The sequence below is a fragment of the Xylocopa sonorina genome, chromosome 3 (assembly GCF_050948175.1).
Source record: "Xylocopa sonorina isolate GNS202 chromosome 3, iyXylSono1_principal, whole genome shotgun sequence".
Taxonomy (NCBI): Eukaryota; Metazoa; Arthropoda; class Insecta; order Hymenoptera; family Apidae; genus Xylocopa; species Xylocopa sonorina.
Window position 1 is genome coordinate 15,002,069 of NC_135195.1, and position 18,889 is coordinate 15,020,957.

General features: G+C 45.4%; 3 protein-coding genes across 8 annotated transcripts in view; 2 read left to right on the top strand and 1 right to left on the bottom strand.

Moving 5' to 3' along the window:
- Ten-a (Teneurin-a transmembrane protein) overlaps positions 1-18,889 on the top strand; it is a 568,813-nt gene that overhangs the window by 545,199 nt on the left and 4,725 nt on the right. For 4 of the 6 annotated variants that reach the window (XM_076893040.1, XM_076893037.1, XM_076893041.1 and 1 more), the window contains 11 exons: positions 151-364; positions 2,787-3,051; positions 4,144-4,274; positions 4,717-4,863; positions 5,296-5,503; positions 9,973-9,999; positions 15,201-15,320; positions 16,767-16,951; positions 17,348-17,499; positions 17,860-18,518; positions 18,641-18,876. In XM_076893040.1, the coding sequence (XP_076749155.1) occupies positions 151-364; positions 2,787-3,051; positions 4,144-4,274; positions 4,717-4,863; positions 5,296-5,503; positions 9,973-9,999; positions 15,201-15,320; positions 16,767-16,951; positions 17,348-17,499; positions 17,860-18,518; positions 18,641-18,876 (2,344 nt within the window). The remainder of the gene's footprint in view (positions 1-150; positions 365-2,786; positions 3,052-4,143; positions 4,275-4,716; positions 4,864-5,295; positions 5,504-9,972; positions 10,000-15,200; positions 15,321-16,766; positions 16,952-17,347; positions 17,500-17,859; positions 18,519-18,640; positions 18,877-18,889) is intronic. The other 2 variants (XM_076893038.1, XM_076893039.1) reach the window with 2 other exon arrangements.
- Positions 1-18,889, top strand: part of Pold1 (DNA polymerase delta 1, catalytic subunit) — a 139,838-nt gene that overhangs the window by 103,255 nt on the left and 17,694 nt on the right. The window lies entirely within an intron of this gene.
- Positions 1-18,889, bottom strand: part of LOC143422434 (E3 ubiquitin-protein ligase RNF14) — a 223,599-nt gene that overhangs the window by 78,513 nt on the left and 126,197 nt on the right. The gene's annotated exons all lie outside the window — the stretch shown is intronic.

Genomic DNA, 18,889 nt, shown 5'->3' on the forward strand with positions numbered 1-18,889 from the left:
AAAGAAATTACACGGCGATCGGACCGATTAGATCGCGGAATCGTATCGCTAACGATGCTCGTCGATCATCTTTATAGAGGATAGAGAGAGAGAGAGAGGGGGGGGGGAAAGGTACGGTAGAGATAATAGGAGAGTCGATGAAAATTTCAGGGAGCCGATTGCAGCAAGAGCGTGTGCCCTGTACTGTGCTCGTCCCACGGACAATATGGCGGAGGTATGTGCCACTGCGAAGACGGCTGGAAAGGTGCCGAGTGCGATATACCATTAGGAGACTGCCAAGTTCCTGATTGCAATCAACACGGACAGTGCGTTAGGGGATCCTGTGTATGTAATCCTGGCTGGAAGGGCGCCTTCTGCGATGAGCGTAAGTTAAAAACACTGGCTGGCTAAGCACGATAACCCTTTGGATCGTACGATTTATCGTCACCCTCGGAAATATCGTCGCTTCGTTTCAATTAGCTCGTTATCGTACGTTAGTCTCATCTGGAACGGAAACGACGCGCTCATTATTTTAACATTTAACCCATCTAACGCTATATCTGTCACGGAGGATATTGAAATTTCATAATGAAATTGCCCAATAAAAATACGAAGATCTGCGCGAAAAAGGTAGCCGAGGGTTAGGATAAACGAAGTAGGGTGAACGTCGGGGTTCAGTTAGGCGAACGACCCAACGTCTGCTTTCGACGTCTAGTAACGACCCCTTAAGACCGATTGTTTAACCGGCTTCTCGCTCACCCTTCAGTTAAGAACGTTCCCGGTGGTAAAACCGTGCCGAGCGAAAGTTACTTTCGGCCTCCACCACCTCCCCTACACGCGTTCGTAATCTGGATTAACAAGATCGACGTCGTAAAGCAGAGAGAGTGCTGCCAATGAAAATTATCGTGCCTCCCCGGCTGGCGATCATTCCATCGAACGACAGTTGCTTCTCCCGTCGCTTCGAATTCGGATGATTCGATGAATACGCTAAATTGAAAGCGCCTCGAACGCGGACCTCGGGTTTAAACGCAATTTTTCGGATCCCATTAGAGAGGCACGAAGGTCGTTCGAGGCACGTCCGCTGTGAAAGCGAGCAAAGGGAAGCGGGGCGAAACGTCGCGCGGGTGAAAAAAAAAAAGAAAAAAACGCGAAGAAAAAGAAACGTCACGGGACACGGAATTTAAATGTGCCGTTAAAACGCGACAGATGATCCAACTTTTGAGTTCATTAACGGCGACATTGTGCTCGAAGCGTGGGTTCGCGCGCGCGGACCGCGCGCCGCCATATTTTACCGTTAAAAATGAGCAGCGGAAACGCGAGACCGGCTCGCGTACGAACGTTTACCTCCCCGGCGTCTATTTCTGCGTCGGATGTTGTTTCTTCATATTTGTCACGCCGCCATTAATTCCCCCATAATTCAACCGCCTGGGCAGATGCAAGGTATTAGTAATGCACGGTGCCCTCGTCCACGGGCCGACAGCATACTCCTGTGTGTACAACCTATAATTAATGCACGTTCCCTCGTTGAATTTACATATGGGTCAGCCATCGCGACAATTCAACCGGGCGATTAGTCTCGCGGTGTTTCGCGGTCGTTTTAATTCCTCCGAGCGGAATCTTTCGGGGTCACGTTTGATTGACTGTGTCGTTGCGTTTGCCAGAGTGTTCAAGTGTTCAGCGATCGCGCTCCCTCTCTACCGTGTCACGCGTCGAACGATAAATTCGGGGGCTGTAGAAATTTGCGTTAAACGACTTGGAGAGCGCCGCCCTTGTTACATCCGTCCCGCGAAAGTAAGGACGGAAAAATGACGTTGTTGGAACGAATGGGGAAATTATTCGCGCGAGGAGGAATGCTTTGTCTCTGACACTCTCACGGTCCCGCCGTCACGCGCCCTTACCCTTCATTTTTCAAACGGACGATGGGGCTATTCATTTCGCATTAACGCCGAATACTCGTATCGCGATCGGGGTCGCATTTGTTTGGTGATTAGGCGGCGCGAATCGAGAGCAGAAGGCGTCGCCTGTAACTCGCGTTAGCAGCGAAAAAGGTACCTGGCGAACTGGCAGGCGTGATATCGAAGTTCGACTTCGATCTCGTCCACGGATTTTTCTTCGAGTCTCTTTTAATGATTTATGAAGCGACTCGCGCGACTCGCAGATCTTGAATTTTTAGCCAATGGGTCGTTTCGCGCGAACACAAAAATTATATTTCACGAATCTCGTACATAAGAACATTTTTTTTTATAATTTTAATACAAACTGCAATTACAACGGATGCTGTTTACGATTGTAATAATTTGTATCGCATAGTAGAAGTGCATTCGAAGCGAGCTGCAAGCGTTGCAATACTTGCTGGACCAGGATCCGTGTATCGATATATATCGCAACGATAAACATTCCTCTGGCGGGTGTGGGCGAATACTTAGGAGACGCGACGTATAACTGGTCCCGTGGCACACGGAGCCAACGGCACCGGGCGACGCGTCGCCGGGACGCTTTGGAATTAAGTTTCATAATTTCCCCGGGGCAGCTGGGATCCGCGGGAATAATGCAATTGTTCCGATGCCATAATTTAAAAAGTTGGCCCATTCGTCGGCGCCCAGGGCGCAATCACCGGCGATCGCCCGTTCCGCGACCTTCTTCCGGAAGTTGCCTCGCGTTCTTGAAAACAATGCCAACCGTATTCGTGCGCGAGCAAGGGTTTATCAGCGAAAATTTCTACCTATCCCCCAGTCTATCCTTTGCTATCATCTCCTACGAGCACCGATCTGTACAGATAATAAATAGAACCGATTCTGAACTTCCAGCCGATTGTGCCGATCCGAACTGCAGCGGCCACGGTGCCTGCGTGGCAGGCAAATGCTATTGCAAGGCGGGTTGGCAGGGTGAGAAATGCAACCAGGTCGACCAACAAGTATACCAATGTCTACCCCGCTGCTCGGATCACGGCACCTACGACCTCGAGTCCGGAAGCTGCGTTTGCGAAGGACACTGGACTGGCGTGGATTGTTCGCAACCGAGTTGCGGCCTCGACTGTGGACCACACGGGACCTGCGAGCAAGGAGTCTGCAAGTCAGTATACGCAATCGTCGTTGAAAATAATTGGCACGATTTCGTGGAAATCTTTTTCAAAAATGTAGTCGAATCGATAATTCTGGCGAACCGCTCGCTTCGTAAGATACAGATTACATGTAGAAAATTTATGACAATAGATAAAGGAAGGATAACGTTGCGGAAAGTGATGAAGGATAAGGGATTTGGCGTCATCTTTATGGATCCTCCATGACCAAGAAATGGGTTACCAGCGCACGTTACCGCAATCAATGTTAAAAATGATCCCCGTCCCTCTGACCGTTGCCCTTTAACCTAGCCCCTCGTTTCGGGTTCAGACGATCAAATTTATTTTCCCGACGTCCGAGTTGTTCCATTTACATTTTCCAGAGTCCGTGGTATTTAAACTTGAATCTGAAATTAACTTTCGAACGCGACAACCCGTGCGCCTCGAAAGCAGCCAGAAATTCCTCGAACCTCGATCCACGGTGACAAGTTATCGACAATTAAAAATGAGAAGAGAGGGGAGAAAAAAGAAGGCGAATTCCAACTTTCCAAGCAGGATTTCCGGAATCCTAAGCAGGGAGGGACGCGCGGGATTAGAGGGCGGTGAGTGAAAATGAGTAAATTGCCGGGGATATCGGAGGTACCGAAAGTCGAGACTAAGGAGGTGAAAAATTGCGAGAAAAAGTCTCTGTCTTAGGGTGGCTGCCAACTTATCACGACTCGAAGGACCGTCCTCCCTTCCTGGCGTCCCTTTGTCAGAATCAAGGACGCGAAAGAGGATCTCCTTTCTCATATTCTAAAGCTGACGCCTTCTCTCGTTCCTCCCTCTCTTGTTCCGTGAAAGAGCGCTGTGAGTGCAAAAAGTTCCCTACGCGCGGAGGACCAGTTCGAAACTGAACGGAACCCCGTGTCCCTACCCCCGCTTTTGTCAGCAGCTCCACGGGGAAGAATCAATTTTGCATTGCCCGACGAAGGTGGCTGCATTCTTCGTTCGAAATTGCGCAAAACACCTTCGCGCCCCCGCTCGAATTGGATTCGATCGGTTCTCGTTTTAATGTCGCTGAAGATCGTTCGGACGCGGATGATTAAAGAGACCTTGGATTTTAGATGCAACGATGATTGGACTGGCACCAAGTGCGACCAGAAACCGTGCGATCCACGCTGCGCGGAACATGGCCAGTGCAAGAATGGTACCTGCGTTTGCAGTCAAGGATGGAACGGACGACATTGCACGCTGCGTAAGTAAAATTAGACTGATGATATCGATACGTGATCGTATCGAGATAATTAAATTCCAACGAGTTGCAGAAGATTGTCGTTCTTGTATGTGAGAGTGGCAAGTAGTAAAGGTCGATGCTTTCTCAGACAAACGAGCAGGAAAGCACAGCTAGCTCGAAATCGGTAGATTGCTCGAAATAATCGAGTAATGGCTCCACTCAAATTAATTCAAAGTGTCGCTTAAACCTAGCAAAGTTGTTATTTGCGATCAAATTGTTAGTTGTACTTGGTCAGGGACTCTCGTTAATTAATCGTCCTCTGGAAGAATTATTTTTATCTTTCTCTGCTATATATCAAGCGTGTCATTAATTTCACCGATAGAAGGGAAAATATCGGCTTTCAATTAGCTTCGATCGCTGCTCGATATCTTCAATTAAAACATTCATCCGGTGTCCTTGACAGCTGGTTGCGAGAACGGATGCAGTCGCCATGGACTGTGCAGCCTGCAAGATGGCGAGTACAGTTGCCAATGTTCGACCGCCTGGGCTGGCAGGGATTGCAGTATACAACTGGAGATGGAATGTAATGACTTTGTTGACAACGATCAGGGTGAGTGATACTAAAATTTCATTTAAAAAGAAAAGGAGAATCATAACCGGTAATTCGCAAAATAAACTCTATTAAAAATGCAAAATCACGAAATTTAACAGTACAAGTATCTTTTTCATGCCTGTTTCTCCGTAATCCGCAGAAGATCTTTCCGACATATCGAACAGATCTCGAAATTATTAAACAAGTTTAACAGAACCCCCGCAGAATTTCGACGGAATTCTAAACCCCTCAAAGGCTTCCAACGCATTCCTAGAATGTGTCGTCGAGGAGGTCCAAAATCGAATGCCGACAGAATTTCAAGGAGATTACAAAATTCCGATAAATTGTTGATACACGATTCTGTCTGTTGAAAAGTCAGAACCGGATCTGTAGCTTTCTCCGTTAAACCGTATCGAGTGTACAGTTGATCTAAGAAGTAATGTTTCTCAGATGGCATGATGGACTGTTCTGACAGCGAGTGTTGCTCGCACGCAGCTTGCGCAGAGCATATCATGTGCCTTACTAGTAATAACCCCGTGGACGTCCTCCTCCGGAAACAGCCGCCCAGCGTGACCGCGTCCTTTTACCAGCGCGTGAAATTCCTCGTTGAGGAGAACAGCGTGCAAAGCTACGTTCATATGAACGAGTACACCGAAAGGTAAGATCGATCATTTCTTCTCACACGGTTATACATTCAGCTAATCATTCTAATATTATAGAGGAACGCTTAGTTGTATATACTTTATTTTTACGAGGCCCAACAGGATAATTGCGTGTTTAGGCGATCGAGCTAGTCGTTGTTGCCAGTTCGTGCTATTTTTATGTCCATTTGTTTTAAGAGAACATCTCCACGTTATTAATTTCGATCGAACGGGCAGTTAAAGTAGATTGACTGATCAAAGGGGAAGGCTCGAATGTGTCGCAGGGTTTCCGTGATAATTTTCTTTCATCAAATTTTGCTGGAAAGGAACTTTTTAAGGCTTCGTATCGATGATTATGAGCTTCACAATTACAGTTATTCATTGGACGTGTTCGGAGATCTCGCAACGTGGAAGCTTTACTTTTGAAATTAATTAAATGACGTTGAATAGAAAGTTGGAATTGTTTTATTTTTGAAGTATTAAAAGACCTGTGAATATCCAACAATAGAATTACAGCGTTTGCTGATGAATATTTTTTAAATTTTAACAACAATTAAATTATTCCTCCAAGATAACGTTCCTTCTCGCAAAATTCGGAAATATCCAGAAGATTGATTTTCAATTACAACAACGACTGGATCGTTCGATAGTCGTCGACACACATACCGTTTAGCAACGAAGAGAAAAAAAAAGAAGAAGGAAAGAAACGTCTAGCATAGCTGCGTGTCATAGTTTCTGGCCTTTTACAATTTTCGAATCCGTTGACATATATATATTACGCGGCTGTTACTTTCCTCGTTTTTTATCATTCACGAGAACTGCGCAGATCATTGATTTCATTCAGAGAGGTGTCTTTTTGTTTGACCGTGATGTGTTTCATAAAACAGCTCGGGAATATATACATTCGTATGTGCAGTGTGTGTTATAAACATGCAAAAAGAAAAACAAAAAAAAAAGACGAGAGAGAAGCATCGTATTATTCGAGAAGCACAACGTGTTTGATCACACAGACGATGATTCCGTCGAAGAGTTTACGTTCACGTGGTCCATTTTTACCGACGAAGCTTTCACGATGGGGTAAAATATGGCAAAATTTTTCGTCCCGCAACTCTCGTTCGTTTAATAAAAAATGATCAACAACTGCTCGTCGAGGAAAAAAGAAATCGATCGGTTAATTACTTGAAAAATATTTTCCATAAATTACGGTAATTACCAAACGCGGTACATTTCGCGCTTTTAATATTTCACTCGGATACGTTTTATTTCTCGTTTGAAACTCGAGAAGGGTATAAATTCGAAAGAAATTTTACATGATAGAATAATCCGTTTCTTTTCTGTACGAACAAAACGCTTTTCCCCCATCGTGAGCAACTTTTCAGTGACAAAGAAAAGAGTAAAGGAAAAGAAAAGAGATTGAATCAGATTTACTTGTACCGCCATGGCAAATAATCCGGTATATCCGTGACAGCTGAATTATCAAGTGAGCCCCCGGTGGGTGACAACCCTGTCAACCCTCTAACCATCCTATTCCTCGTGTTTCACCCCCTCCCTCCCCCGAATGCCGAACGCGTCAATGATCATCTCGGAAGCATTGTCGATCAAAGGAGCTCCGACGCGTCTCAAGCTAATTATGCACTTGCAATTGCGTCCTGTTTCATGCTACGATTAATCTTCCCTTCGAAACAATTTCGAAGCGTTCCCTCGCGGGAACGTGGATTAATAAAATTTCTCCGCAATTCGATCGGTTACGTTTCGGTAGCATATCGTTCAGTAACGTGACATTACCGTGACTATGCATACGTTACAGCTTAATCAACGTATCGAGAAGTATCGCTCTAAAAGTGGTCACATGGGTTTGACAGATGTGAACTTTGATGTCCTTTTTCAGAAACTTTCCGCTAGAAACCCTCGAGTTTGACGTTAAAACGTAGATAATACGCTGCTATCGTAACTTCCAAGAAATTTTCTATCGTTCAAATATTAACAGAAAGGTCCAATAGGATATTATTATGTCCCCCGTGTCGCGTAACTTCCAGAGCACGCGAACCGTTTCAGTCTCGCGAACTGGCTGCATCCCCGTGGTAGATGAAAAGCAAAAAAAAAAAAAAGAAGGCACGCTAAGCGGATGAAGGTGAACGAGAGCGTAGTCGCACGCGTTCATGGTCAGCGTCCTTTGTTCGACACTGATGAAGATTTGCTCAGGACGCGTGCTGGCCGACGGATCGGAGCGGCCGCGAGCGCATTTCGGGGGATTCGTGTATTTTGTCTAGTGTTTATCCTCTGTGTGTACCCTTGCCACTACCAGATCACCATTCACCCTACAGCCGAAGACCGAAAGAGGCTCCGTTCTACGTACAGACTATGAACGACCAAAAGAGCATAGAAAAAAAGAAAAGAAATTATTGGAAAATAATGTCTGCACACGGGGAAAACGTTCGAGAAACTCGATTTTCGGTTACAGCGGATATTAAGTTCCCCGCGCGAAGTTTTTCCAGCGTACAGCTTCCAGGCATCGAGTTGTCTCGCTAAAAGACCCGCGCAAAAATACTAGAAAAAAAAAAAAAAAAATTGCTAACAGAAGTGTTACTCCACTTACTTTCGAACGGTAACGCGACAAGCAGACCGTGTCGTTTTCCAAATTTCTCTTGTGACTTACCAGCTATTTCGGCCATTTGTTTAAGCAGTTCACCGACAATGGAAGATTCATAGATAAAGCGCACGGGGGCGTGTCGAGTCGCGGTTTTCATAAAAAAAAAAGGAAAAGAAAAGAAAAAAGAAACGAGACTTCCAATCAATATATTATTTTTATCGCAAAAATATATATATTAACGAGAAGAGGAATTGAAGCGGCACGAATTCCGGGAGTCGGCTCGCCCCCGAGTAATATTATTTCTAGAGATGGTAGACACAAGTTTGAAATCTGTCGCGGTTCGGTCGCTTTTCCCGCGCGTCCACCTTGCAGGAGTTCGCCACCGGAACATGATGCATACTATACACGAGAATTCCTCGCGTGTCGGAGAAAGAGACGTCCAGAGAGCAGAACGGAAGTTTCTTTGGACCCGTGGTCGCGTCCATTGTCTCGTCGCGGTATTGATCACCAACTTTCTCCGAGCATCCTTGCCGCTGTCTTGAAATGTCTCCTCCGCCTCGACTTTTTTTTTATCTACTTTCTCTACGCGCCAACTCCGCTCAAGATTCTACGCGTTACGTTTAGAAGAACGAGATTTCCCTCCTGTATCTAATAACGAACAAGACTCGTTCTTATTCTCCTCGCTATCATAAATTCATAGACTCGCGCATCGCAACTGTCTCGTCCTTGCACGAAATCAGCTGACGAGTATCGAAGAAAACGAGTACGTAAATGCATAAATCAGAGAGCAACGCTCTCGTTCCCTAGCGGGGCGCTCGAGAGAACGGCGATTATCCTCCGTTCTCGTCGAAATAGAATCTCGAGCGGACAGGTAACGCGCGTACGTACAAGTATCGCGTCGAATCAGAGATTCAGGTTCAGGCGTCGAGATTGCTCGGACAGCGTAATCAATATTCGAAGATCGTCTGCCGACGCGGCAGTCCAGGCACCGATGGAATCTCTTCTCATTGTCAGTCCGGAGCCCAGCTTCGACGACCGACGCGATAAGAGGATCCTTCGAACGGCCGCGGCGTTACCTCGTCGACTCCTCGATACGACTCGAGTCTCCGACGTCCGGCGTCGACGTCGAGAACGCTGGATTCCGAAACGAAACGCGACGCCTGTGTCTCGTTAACGCGCACGCGGTGTCGGATATCCGTTCGCGATTGCCATCGGTCACGGCAAAGATGCTGGAAGCTCTCCATCTCTTTCTCTCTATACTCTGACTTTACATTACATACATATATATCTATATATATATATATCTGATTGTGTATGGATATGTATATTGCTCATACATATGTATACATATAGAACGCGGTTATATCGTATATAAATATATATATATTTATACAGATGTATGTGCGTAGTTTCCAACTTGTGTCTGTCACGTGTATTACCACTCTATGTTTAATGAGTCTGCGAGTGATTACGTTCATGTTGCGTGGCTGGCGAAGACTCGCGTGTGTGTATGTTGGGTACGCTTGATTTAGTGTGTGTCTACGTCTATTGTTTCTGTAACGGCGTAAGGAACATTGCGATGGAGCACTCGATTTTCGCCGCGAGACCCGCGTCGCGTAACTCGCCGAGGGGGAAGATCCGGTGGTGGGTGTCCAGTGTAACAGGGTTGTCGAGGGATGGAAACCGGAGAGTTCGTGCGGTACGTCGGGAAATTTCTGATCGAAATGGATACGGGGTGGGATATGCGTGTAGAAATGATCGTACGGGAACACGATGATGCGAAAAGACGATTGCTCGCGCAATGCTGCGTACGCGCGTCCGTTTTTTTGCCCGCAAACGCGGGTTCTGTGACCGTGGTAACGCCCTTTCTTCTCGTTGGTTTTTTCCCACACGTAGTACGTTCTGGAGTTCCTTTACACCGCGGTAAGTTGCAGCTCAAGCTCTCTCGCTAATCGTTCATTAATCCAAAAAAAAAACAAACCTTTTTTTTTTAATGAAAGAAAAGAAAGCAAGAAAAAGTACCATCTAATTGCTCGTTTCGCTCGTAACATTCATCTTACATGTTTTTTCGTATGTCCCATTATATGTAATCTATCTATCTATCTATCTATCTATATATGTATACGTATGTTCATACCCTTAGCCTGCGTTTCTCGTCTCTCTTTCTCTCTCTCTCTCTTACTCCGTTTCAGTTATAATTTTTGTCTCTGTCTATCAGTATTTCCCTCTTGCGCTCTTTTTTCTCTCTCTCTCTCTCTTTCTTTCTCTCTCTACATTTCTCCTACTTTATTGTCCCTGGCTCAGCCTGTTATCGATTCGGTTACGTTATCGGTTATGTTTTGCCAGTGTTTGATCATACTTCGCTTGTTCGACCCGACTCTTCGCCTACTCAAACTCCCCTCTATATTCTTTTTTTCAATCGCTGTCTACCGTTCCATCTGTACTTTTCGTTCTGTCGCTCCGTCCTTCTCTTGCTCTGCTGTATCGCGTTTATCTTTTTTCCAACCCCTGTACTCACCCTGTCTATCTACCTGTGCGTCTATCTTTTTCCATCTACGACCCCATGGCTGCCGCTTAGTTGACGCGATAACGAATTTCCATGATGTTCACCGATCCAGCTTCGTTATTTCACCTTTGAACAATACAGGGAATCGGGTATTTGGTGATAAAGTAAAATTTACATCCATTTAGCAATCGGATTTGGCTCTGTGACGGCGCAACGACTCGAATCTAAATCGCATTTGCCTCGCCTTTAATCTAGGGACTTTGCCCGGTCGGTGAAAAAAAAAAACACAAATCTACTTTTCGAGGTTTCTCGATAACCTCTAGGCGATAGAGGTTCGCTTTCGACATCGATCTCGATCGATTAAAATCGTGCGTTGGCGAACGAAGCCACAGCCAGGGGGTCGTACGCTCTTTTTCTCTTTCTCTCTCTCTTCACACCTACATTAAAAGTACAATCGTATCGAATTGTCTCTGTGTTATCTGTGATATGTCGTCATATGATCGTTGTCTACAAAACCCCTGCCGTTGTCCACCTTTCGATCTTTGTTCTGTTCCGTTCTTTCTCTGTTGTTCTGTTTATGTATTGTCATCTTGTCCCGTTTAGCGCTGAGTTCTTAGCTACTGTTACTACGATCCACCCTTGGTACATACCGTAACCGACCTAACCATTGTAATAGTATGTTTGAGAATCGTGTACTTTTTAACGTAACGATATGTATATATATACATCCTGTCTGGTCTTGTGTTGTTTTTGTGTTGCCAGGCTTGCACTTTTTTATGTATACGTTGTGTATATTTCATTCTCCCCCCTAAACCATCCACTGTCGAATTTGTCTCTAGTGACTTTTTGTCCCCTAGCATTTTTACACGAACCGCTGACTTTGTTGCGCGCCTATTCTTGCGTCAAGACATGTATATTATTGCGTTCCATTTTTTTGTTCAATTGTTCCTTTCCGTCGTTTGTCGAATCGACATCGTTCTATAAATATTATCACACCGTACACGATACGTGCGCAGAGGAGATATCAGCCGCATTTAAATCGAATCAAGTGTTACGTGTACCATATGCGTACGAGAGAACACGACGACGAGAAAAAGAAATAAAGGACAAAAACAGAGAAGGAAAAACGTGTTAACGTCACGTTTGCTTCGTTCCGAATCGACGGATCGGCAATAATTACGAAATCGGAACCGTTCAACACATATAGCTTTTTGATACATGATATGATACGAAGGACCCTTACGACCGATCCCTCCCTTGTCCCTTGTCTACGTCTGTTATCACCTGTCTACAATGTGCCAATAACCCCGTTATACCAAAAGCCCTGTGTCTGTCTTTAACCGATCCGTGCTATCTACCCACCGAAAGTATATCTCATACCAGAACACGACAGAAACCCTCTTTTCGAGAATATCGATTCGTCCATGTACGTCCGTGGTTCACGTCAAAGCCGGAAATAGTGTCTCATGAAATTTGAAAAAGAAAAGAAATTTTTTCGAACAGAGGACTGTAAAGCATTTCGATTAATGTTGAAATTCGCGGTTAAAGAGTAGATTTTGAATCGTTTATACGAACGTGTATGAGAAAGGAGAGTCCGCCAGATGATATCGTTCGAGTACAAGTTATTATAATCGCGGACGGGTGATAGAAACGAACATCTAAAGTGGAACGAAGAGAAAGAGTTTCGAAAGAGGAAGAAATAGAAGGTGGAAAGAGGAAAGTCTTTGACACGTTTGAAAATCGCGCGCGGGTGGAAAAGAAAAATGGCGCGACGAGAGATGTTATCGTATCGCTCGCCGAGCAGCGAGGAGGAGAAAAATTTCACTCAAAGAGAGACAAAATTCAGCACCACGTCGGAGTATCGCGCGATCTCTCTATCGAGACACCGTCCGTTCTCTAATTTTCTATTTTTTTTTTTTTTTTTTCTATTAGTTTCTTTTATTTCTCCACGTTTCCATTATTCAGTCTTGCACACGTCTAGGTTCGATACCCGCCAACCATTGAAAGATATCTCGATGTGTCTCGAGATCGCTCTAGATAATATACATATAGACTACGTTACGTTTATACAGGCTGTTTCAATTCAGACAGATGAAACTTCGAGTCCTTGTAGGAATCGAAAGTTGGAACAGAACAGTTTCATAAAAATCCGGGAACGCTTCCTTAAAAAGTCGTACTCATTACATTAATAAGATCCCTCAAAGGGAACGTTCAACTATTCTTAATTATCCCTATTCGTCAAATGCAATTTTGATTTACTACACTGCAGGATAATCATTATTCTAATACTTTTGCAGCAAATATTTAAGAAACACCAGCTTTTACTCTTACGTACAAAAAATCTGATGGTCCAATATCTTCCAGATACCTGGACGACGAACTTGCGAACTCTACTCGCTGTCCTTAACCACGACTTTTCAAGGAAGCATTTTCAGACTTACTCTTACGATTTATTTATTTCAAATTCGATTACCTGTAAGACCCTGAAACGTTTCATTCGTCCGAACTGGATTACTCTGTATATACGATCCGTTTCTCTCTTCTTTCCGTTTCGTTCTTTCGACTCGGTTCAGAACTGTTTTGCGTTTCATTTTTATACGCCGTTCACTATGGTTTGGGACTTGTTTCCCTTTTTTTTTTTTTTTATTTTTTTTTTTCTTACCAGTAGTGACGACTGTGCCTGCCACCTTGCTGTGCTCGTACTTGGAGGATCAGTACGCTACGGCAATGTTTGATCCCCAAGTCGCCGAACGAACGAGAACGGTGGCACGGTGCTCGCAGCCTCTCGGTCGCTTTGCGGGACGATCTTGTGATCGGGACACGTAAATCGTTTCTTCGCTGTACGTGCACGATGTCGACCGACTTTCGCAGTCACATTTCGGGGGAACGTGCGATCCTCCAAGAACGAATCATGACCCCATAACGCAATCCCTTAGGGACCAATGAATATATATACTATATATATTTATACATACATCGAGTGCATCTATGCAGCTTATTGTGGACACGAACTTGGTATTTTCATACGAAGTTGATGAACTGAAAGCGATTCTTAATTGTATCAGAACGCTTTCCAAAGTGCAGAGAGTGTACAGAATAATCTTTTTTTAATTACGATCAATTTTCCGTAGCACTTCATCATTTGGTAGTCGTATACTTGTTGGTAACACGTGATAATAAGTTTAACCGAATCGAAGAGAGCAGAATCGTGTAAAGTATTTATATACACTTGAAGTTTTTCAATTTGAGAACGATATGCCTTCTTAACGGTTATTAAAATATATATTGTTCCCGTTAGATTTCGTCCCCTGAGATTTGAATTATTAGACTAGACTCGTAAAGTTTTGCTCGAAGTTTTCAATTTGTTACAACTACCAAATTACTTTGCTTCCACGTCCTCTTTTCTTTTCTTCGTGAACAACGTTGTTCATTAAACGTTGCCCACTATAACAAGCTGCGTACGTATGCACCCGATACACCGCATATTCTCTATATTATTATTATTATCATCATCATTATTATTATCTTACCCACCTACATCGGTCTCATTATATTCAGCACTATACACAGATCGCTTCAAATATTCAGCTTCAACGTACTCCAACTTTTTATATATCGCAGATAATCCAGCCCTGAGATTTATTACGTACATATTTTTCATTGCCTTTATTACGTATCTATTTATACATGATTATATATGCATGCAGTTCTACTCTCACGAAAGTTTACCACCCAGCCCTTTATTTATTATTATTATTATTATTATTACTACCTGCCTCGGGGCGATCGTGTTCTTTTTCGCTCCCGAATTGACAATCTGCTCGATACTTTTAAAAAGAAAAAAAAAAAAAAAGAGAAGAACCACACAATTACCCACGATCAAGCCAAGAAAAAAGTGTTAGCAATACCTCTTGAAAGAATGCAACCATTAACAGAAACCATGCAAATTGCAAGAAAAGTGAATGCGACTAAAAGAAAATGTTCCCGCGTCGTTGCCAACACGATACGACAGCCAACCCGTGCACGATCGTGGAACCGACGCCCGGCACCATCTGGTCCGCCGCGTACACACCAGCGCCGCGCATTGTTCCGTTTGTAAAATCAATTTGTATCGCTTCTGGATTCGACCAGAGGCATTAGCTGCTCTTGTGCGAGCTAATGCGGCCGGTGAATGCCGGCTCGAATGGAGTTGCGGATTGTATTGGCAGCGAAGTGAGAATATTGGATCGCATTGAACCGTTGACCGCGGAAGCTGATTTGACAGACGGAATCGATTGTTCGCGCTCTCGCCGTCTACGCCCTTAGGAATACACGCGTTGCGCGATCCAAATTTTACCCGGGAGAATTTATTTATCCCACGTTTCTCTACCCGCGGATGGTTTCAATCGAAATTTTGTCGAATGTTTGACAATCTCCGGAACGCAAAATGTCTATTTAGTTTCTTTACGTTCTCTCCGTTTCTACACCCCCCCGTTTTTTTCTTGTATCGGAGCTGTTCATTGTCTTTATTTTCGTACGTGATGCAATGCGAGAGTTTCGGATCAGCGTCCGTCGGCTCAACGGATCAACGATACGATCCAACCTCGAGAGGCCACGATATATTTTTGATTTGTAACAGTCGAGTTGCGGTGATGCGAGGCCAAGTTGTAACCGAACAAGGGATCGGAATAGTAGGCATCAGGGTGTCCGTCGACAGGGACCCCCGCTTTGGATTCACGTTAACCAGAGACGACGGATGGTGAGTACCGTTTAAATTCACGTTTACTTGTATCGTTCCAAATGCAACGGTTCAAACATGCCAAACGGATAGAATACAATAGATTCGTTCACGTTACTCGATCGATCGGGAACAACCAGCTCTATCAGACGGTGTGACGAAAAACAGACAAGGAAATACATGCGTGGCGTTAATATTTGCATCTGATGTACGCCAGCTTGAACATCCTTCGTAATAGGATCAAGGATGCATTGTAAAGGGGGGTATGGGGGGGAGACTGCATGGGGCTAGTGGGGGAGATTGTGAAACACCTATATCAAACAGGTATATAGTAATCCTGGCGAGGATAATCCTGAAACACGGAGCTGGAGGAGTTGGCCCGGTAAACCACATCAAAGCCCGAGCTAATGATGTCGAAAGCTTCCTAATTACTCCGTGCAAACCTGTGTGATTAGTCCGACCTACGTCTCCCCCTGGCCCCCCATAACCACCCCCACCCCCCTTCCGTTGGATCGCTGGCAAAATTTTACCAGTAATATACCGAATTGCGGACGCGAGACAGATTGTACGCCGGATGAAACTCGTCGAAACGACAACGTTTCCGCTCCTGGCCGTCTCGGTCTCGCTCTCTGGCTGGTAGTTTCCCGTAATCCCAAACGGAAGTTCGCAACAGAACCCCGCCGTTGTATTCACCGGTTAATGAATACGGGACCATGATAGATTGGCAGTTATTGCGGCCAGACTCTCCAATAAATACGCGTTTGTCGCAGCTTGATTGCGAGCACGGCTTACGTTGGGGATCCCTTTCGCGAAACGTTTCCGCAGCTCGTCTACTCTGGCGGCGGACTTTCAAATCGGATTTCAAACGTGTCCGAGCAAAAGTTGCGGGTGAGACCGGACGGGGACACGTTTTTGTTTCGCTACGCCGTCTGCCGGCGTCGCTGCGTGACGTGAACGCGCGATTAAACGGGAGAGAGAGAGAGTGCCGCTACCGGGTAGCACGTGCCCTCCGAGTAGGGGGCGCTAGTAGTTTTTCTTCCTACTTCGGTAACGATGTTAGTTCGAAATAGCTCGAGAATCGAATTTTTCTCGCGTCAAATGGGTACAAAAGGCCGTGACAAATAGTAGTGAATGAAATTTTTCTTGTTTTCCGATTTAATTGATACTTTTTGTACTCGAAAGTGTTTTTTTTTTTTGGTACTCCAAAGACTTTTTATACGTTCCACGAGGAATTGATTAAAGTACTTCCAACGTAGAGATAAAGTTAAGGCAACGCCTTTAACTTCCTCACGATTTACCCTAAAAACGCGTACCGAACGTTAATGCCATCCTTCGAGATCACGAATCTCGAGACGGGCCAAGAGGGCGAAGCAACGCGTATCCTTTATCGATCGTCCGTAGTCCGCAGCCCGATGTAGTACCGGAAGCTAAGGTATAGCCTGAAATGCATTTACGTACTTCGATCAGGTTCGACGTGCTGGTCAACGGAGGCGGTGCAGTGACGCTTCAGTTCCAGCGTAGCCCCTTCAAACCTCTTACAAGGACGGTGTTCGTGCCGTGGAATCAAATAGTGGTTCTGCCTCCCGTGGTGATGACCCTTAACGAGGAAGGCGAGTCCCATAAATCGAACCAACCCCCGAGTCCGGCAGTCGGTAAGTATTAACTCTTGTATCAGTTTTCTTTTTTTTTTTTCTTTCGTTCCTTCTTTCCGTTTCTTCTGCCTTTTTTCACGTTTTGTCGTGTCACGGCGTCAATTGGTGTTCGATACAAACGATGATACATGTTTGAACAGTCCGATGATCGTTCATCGCGATACTCCGTTTCTCCGTTTAATTTCTTTTTTTTTTCGTTTACGTTTTTTCTGTTCGTTACGTACTTCATTGGAGAATATGTATGTCGTTGATCGTTGGTTGCTTCGTCGTTACCCTTAAACGTTTAAAGAGGATTCCATAACGGACCCGTTGCTGATCGTGTGTGCCGTCTTTGTTCCGTCCTTGAGTGTTTCACGTTTTTAAGTTCCTTACCATTTATGGCGTACAATATAATAGGCTTCCCAGGGATATCCATGGGACTATTTAGCGAGCACGGCCCATGCCTGGAGCACGACCACGAGCTACTGAGGCCCATCATTGTCAGCACTTGGATGCCGGAAAAAGTGGGCGGTCTTCCGGGCAAGAGTTTGGTGTTCGCCGAGAGTCAGGTAAACTATTCCACGATTAGTGTAACAGTAAACAAATGATGCTTCTACAAAAAGTAATGGCGATCGATTCTACTATTCTAAACGAAATCATCGCACAATCGAGCGAATCACGTCTGTAACCATCCTGCCTACACACGATACCCAAATATGGCGGTGAGCTACCCCGTAAGCGCTCAAAATCCGTAACCTCTATCCCAGCATTACCATGTATCATTCGACCATCCACTCGCGGGGACACCTTATGCACAGGTCCCCTTTCCGATTTGAAATTCAAATAACCTGATCGAAAAGCAAACTTCTGACAAGAACAACCCATCCGTTTCGCCACTTGGCACCTGACCGGGTCTGGTCCCCTTCCAGATCGTCCAAGAAAGCATAGCCATCCCCGGCTCGAATCTACACTTGATGTACCAGAGTAGCCAGGCCGCGGGCTACCTCTCGACCGTCAGGATGCAGTTGACCGGGCCGTTCATACCAAAGTCGCTGACGCACGTGCACGTGCATGTGGAGATCGAGGGCTCGCTGCACACGAAGACCTACGAGGCTGACCCGAATCTGACGCACACGTTCGCCTGGAACAAGCGGAACGTTTACAAGCAGAAGGTGTACGGCGTCGCCCAGGCGAGGATCTCGATCGGCTATCAGCATTCAACCTGCCCGGCGGTGATTTGGGAAACGCAGACGGCCACGCTGCAAGGCTTCGACGTCGACATATCGGACATAGGCGGTTGGGGACTGGACATCCATCATCACTACAACTTCCACGAGGGGATACTGCAGAAAGGGGACGGCACCACGATGCATTTCAAGCAGTATCCGCGCACGGTGAAGGTCGTGATGGGCACTGGACAGCAGAGGAGTTTGGTCTGCCAAGACTGCAACGGTCTGGCCAAGGACGAGAAGCTGTTGACACCCGTGGCGTTGACCAGCGGACCAGATGGAAGCATTTACGTGGGCGATTTCAACTTGGTTCGCAGGATCACTCCAGATGGGAATGTGAACACTGTTCTGACTCTGAGGTGAGTTTCCATTCGAACGTGAGACACTGTTGCAAAGCTTTCTTTCTTTCAATTTTTAGGGATCAATGTATCTTTTTTTAACGACGTTGGGTTAACAGAGTTGTTCGATGTTCTGCTTTCAGCGCGACTCAAGTGGCTTACGAATATTACCTCTGCGTTTCTCCTGCGGATGGTCATCTCTATATCAGCGATCCTGAGAAACACCAAATACTGAAAGCTCTATCGTTAAAGGACGTCCAGCATCCCAGCATTAACATCGAGCCGGTGATTGGGAGCGGAGAAAGATGCATCCCTGGTGACGAGAGCCATTGCGGTGACGAAGGACCAGCTATTCGCGCTAAATTGGCTCATCCGAAAGGTAAGCTTCGATC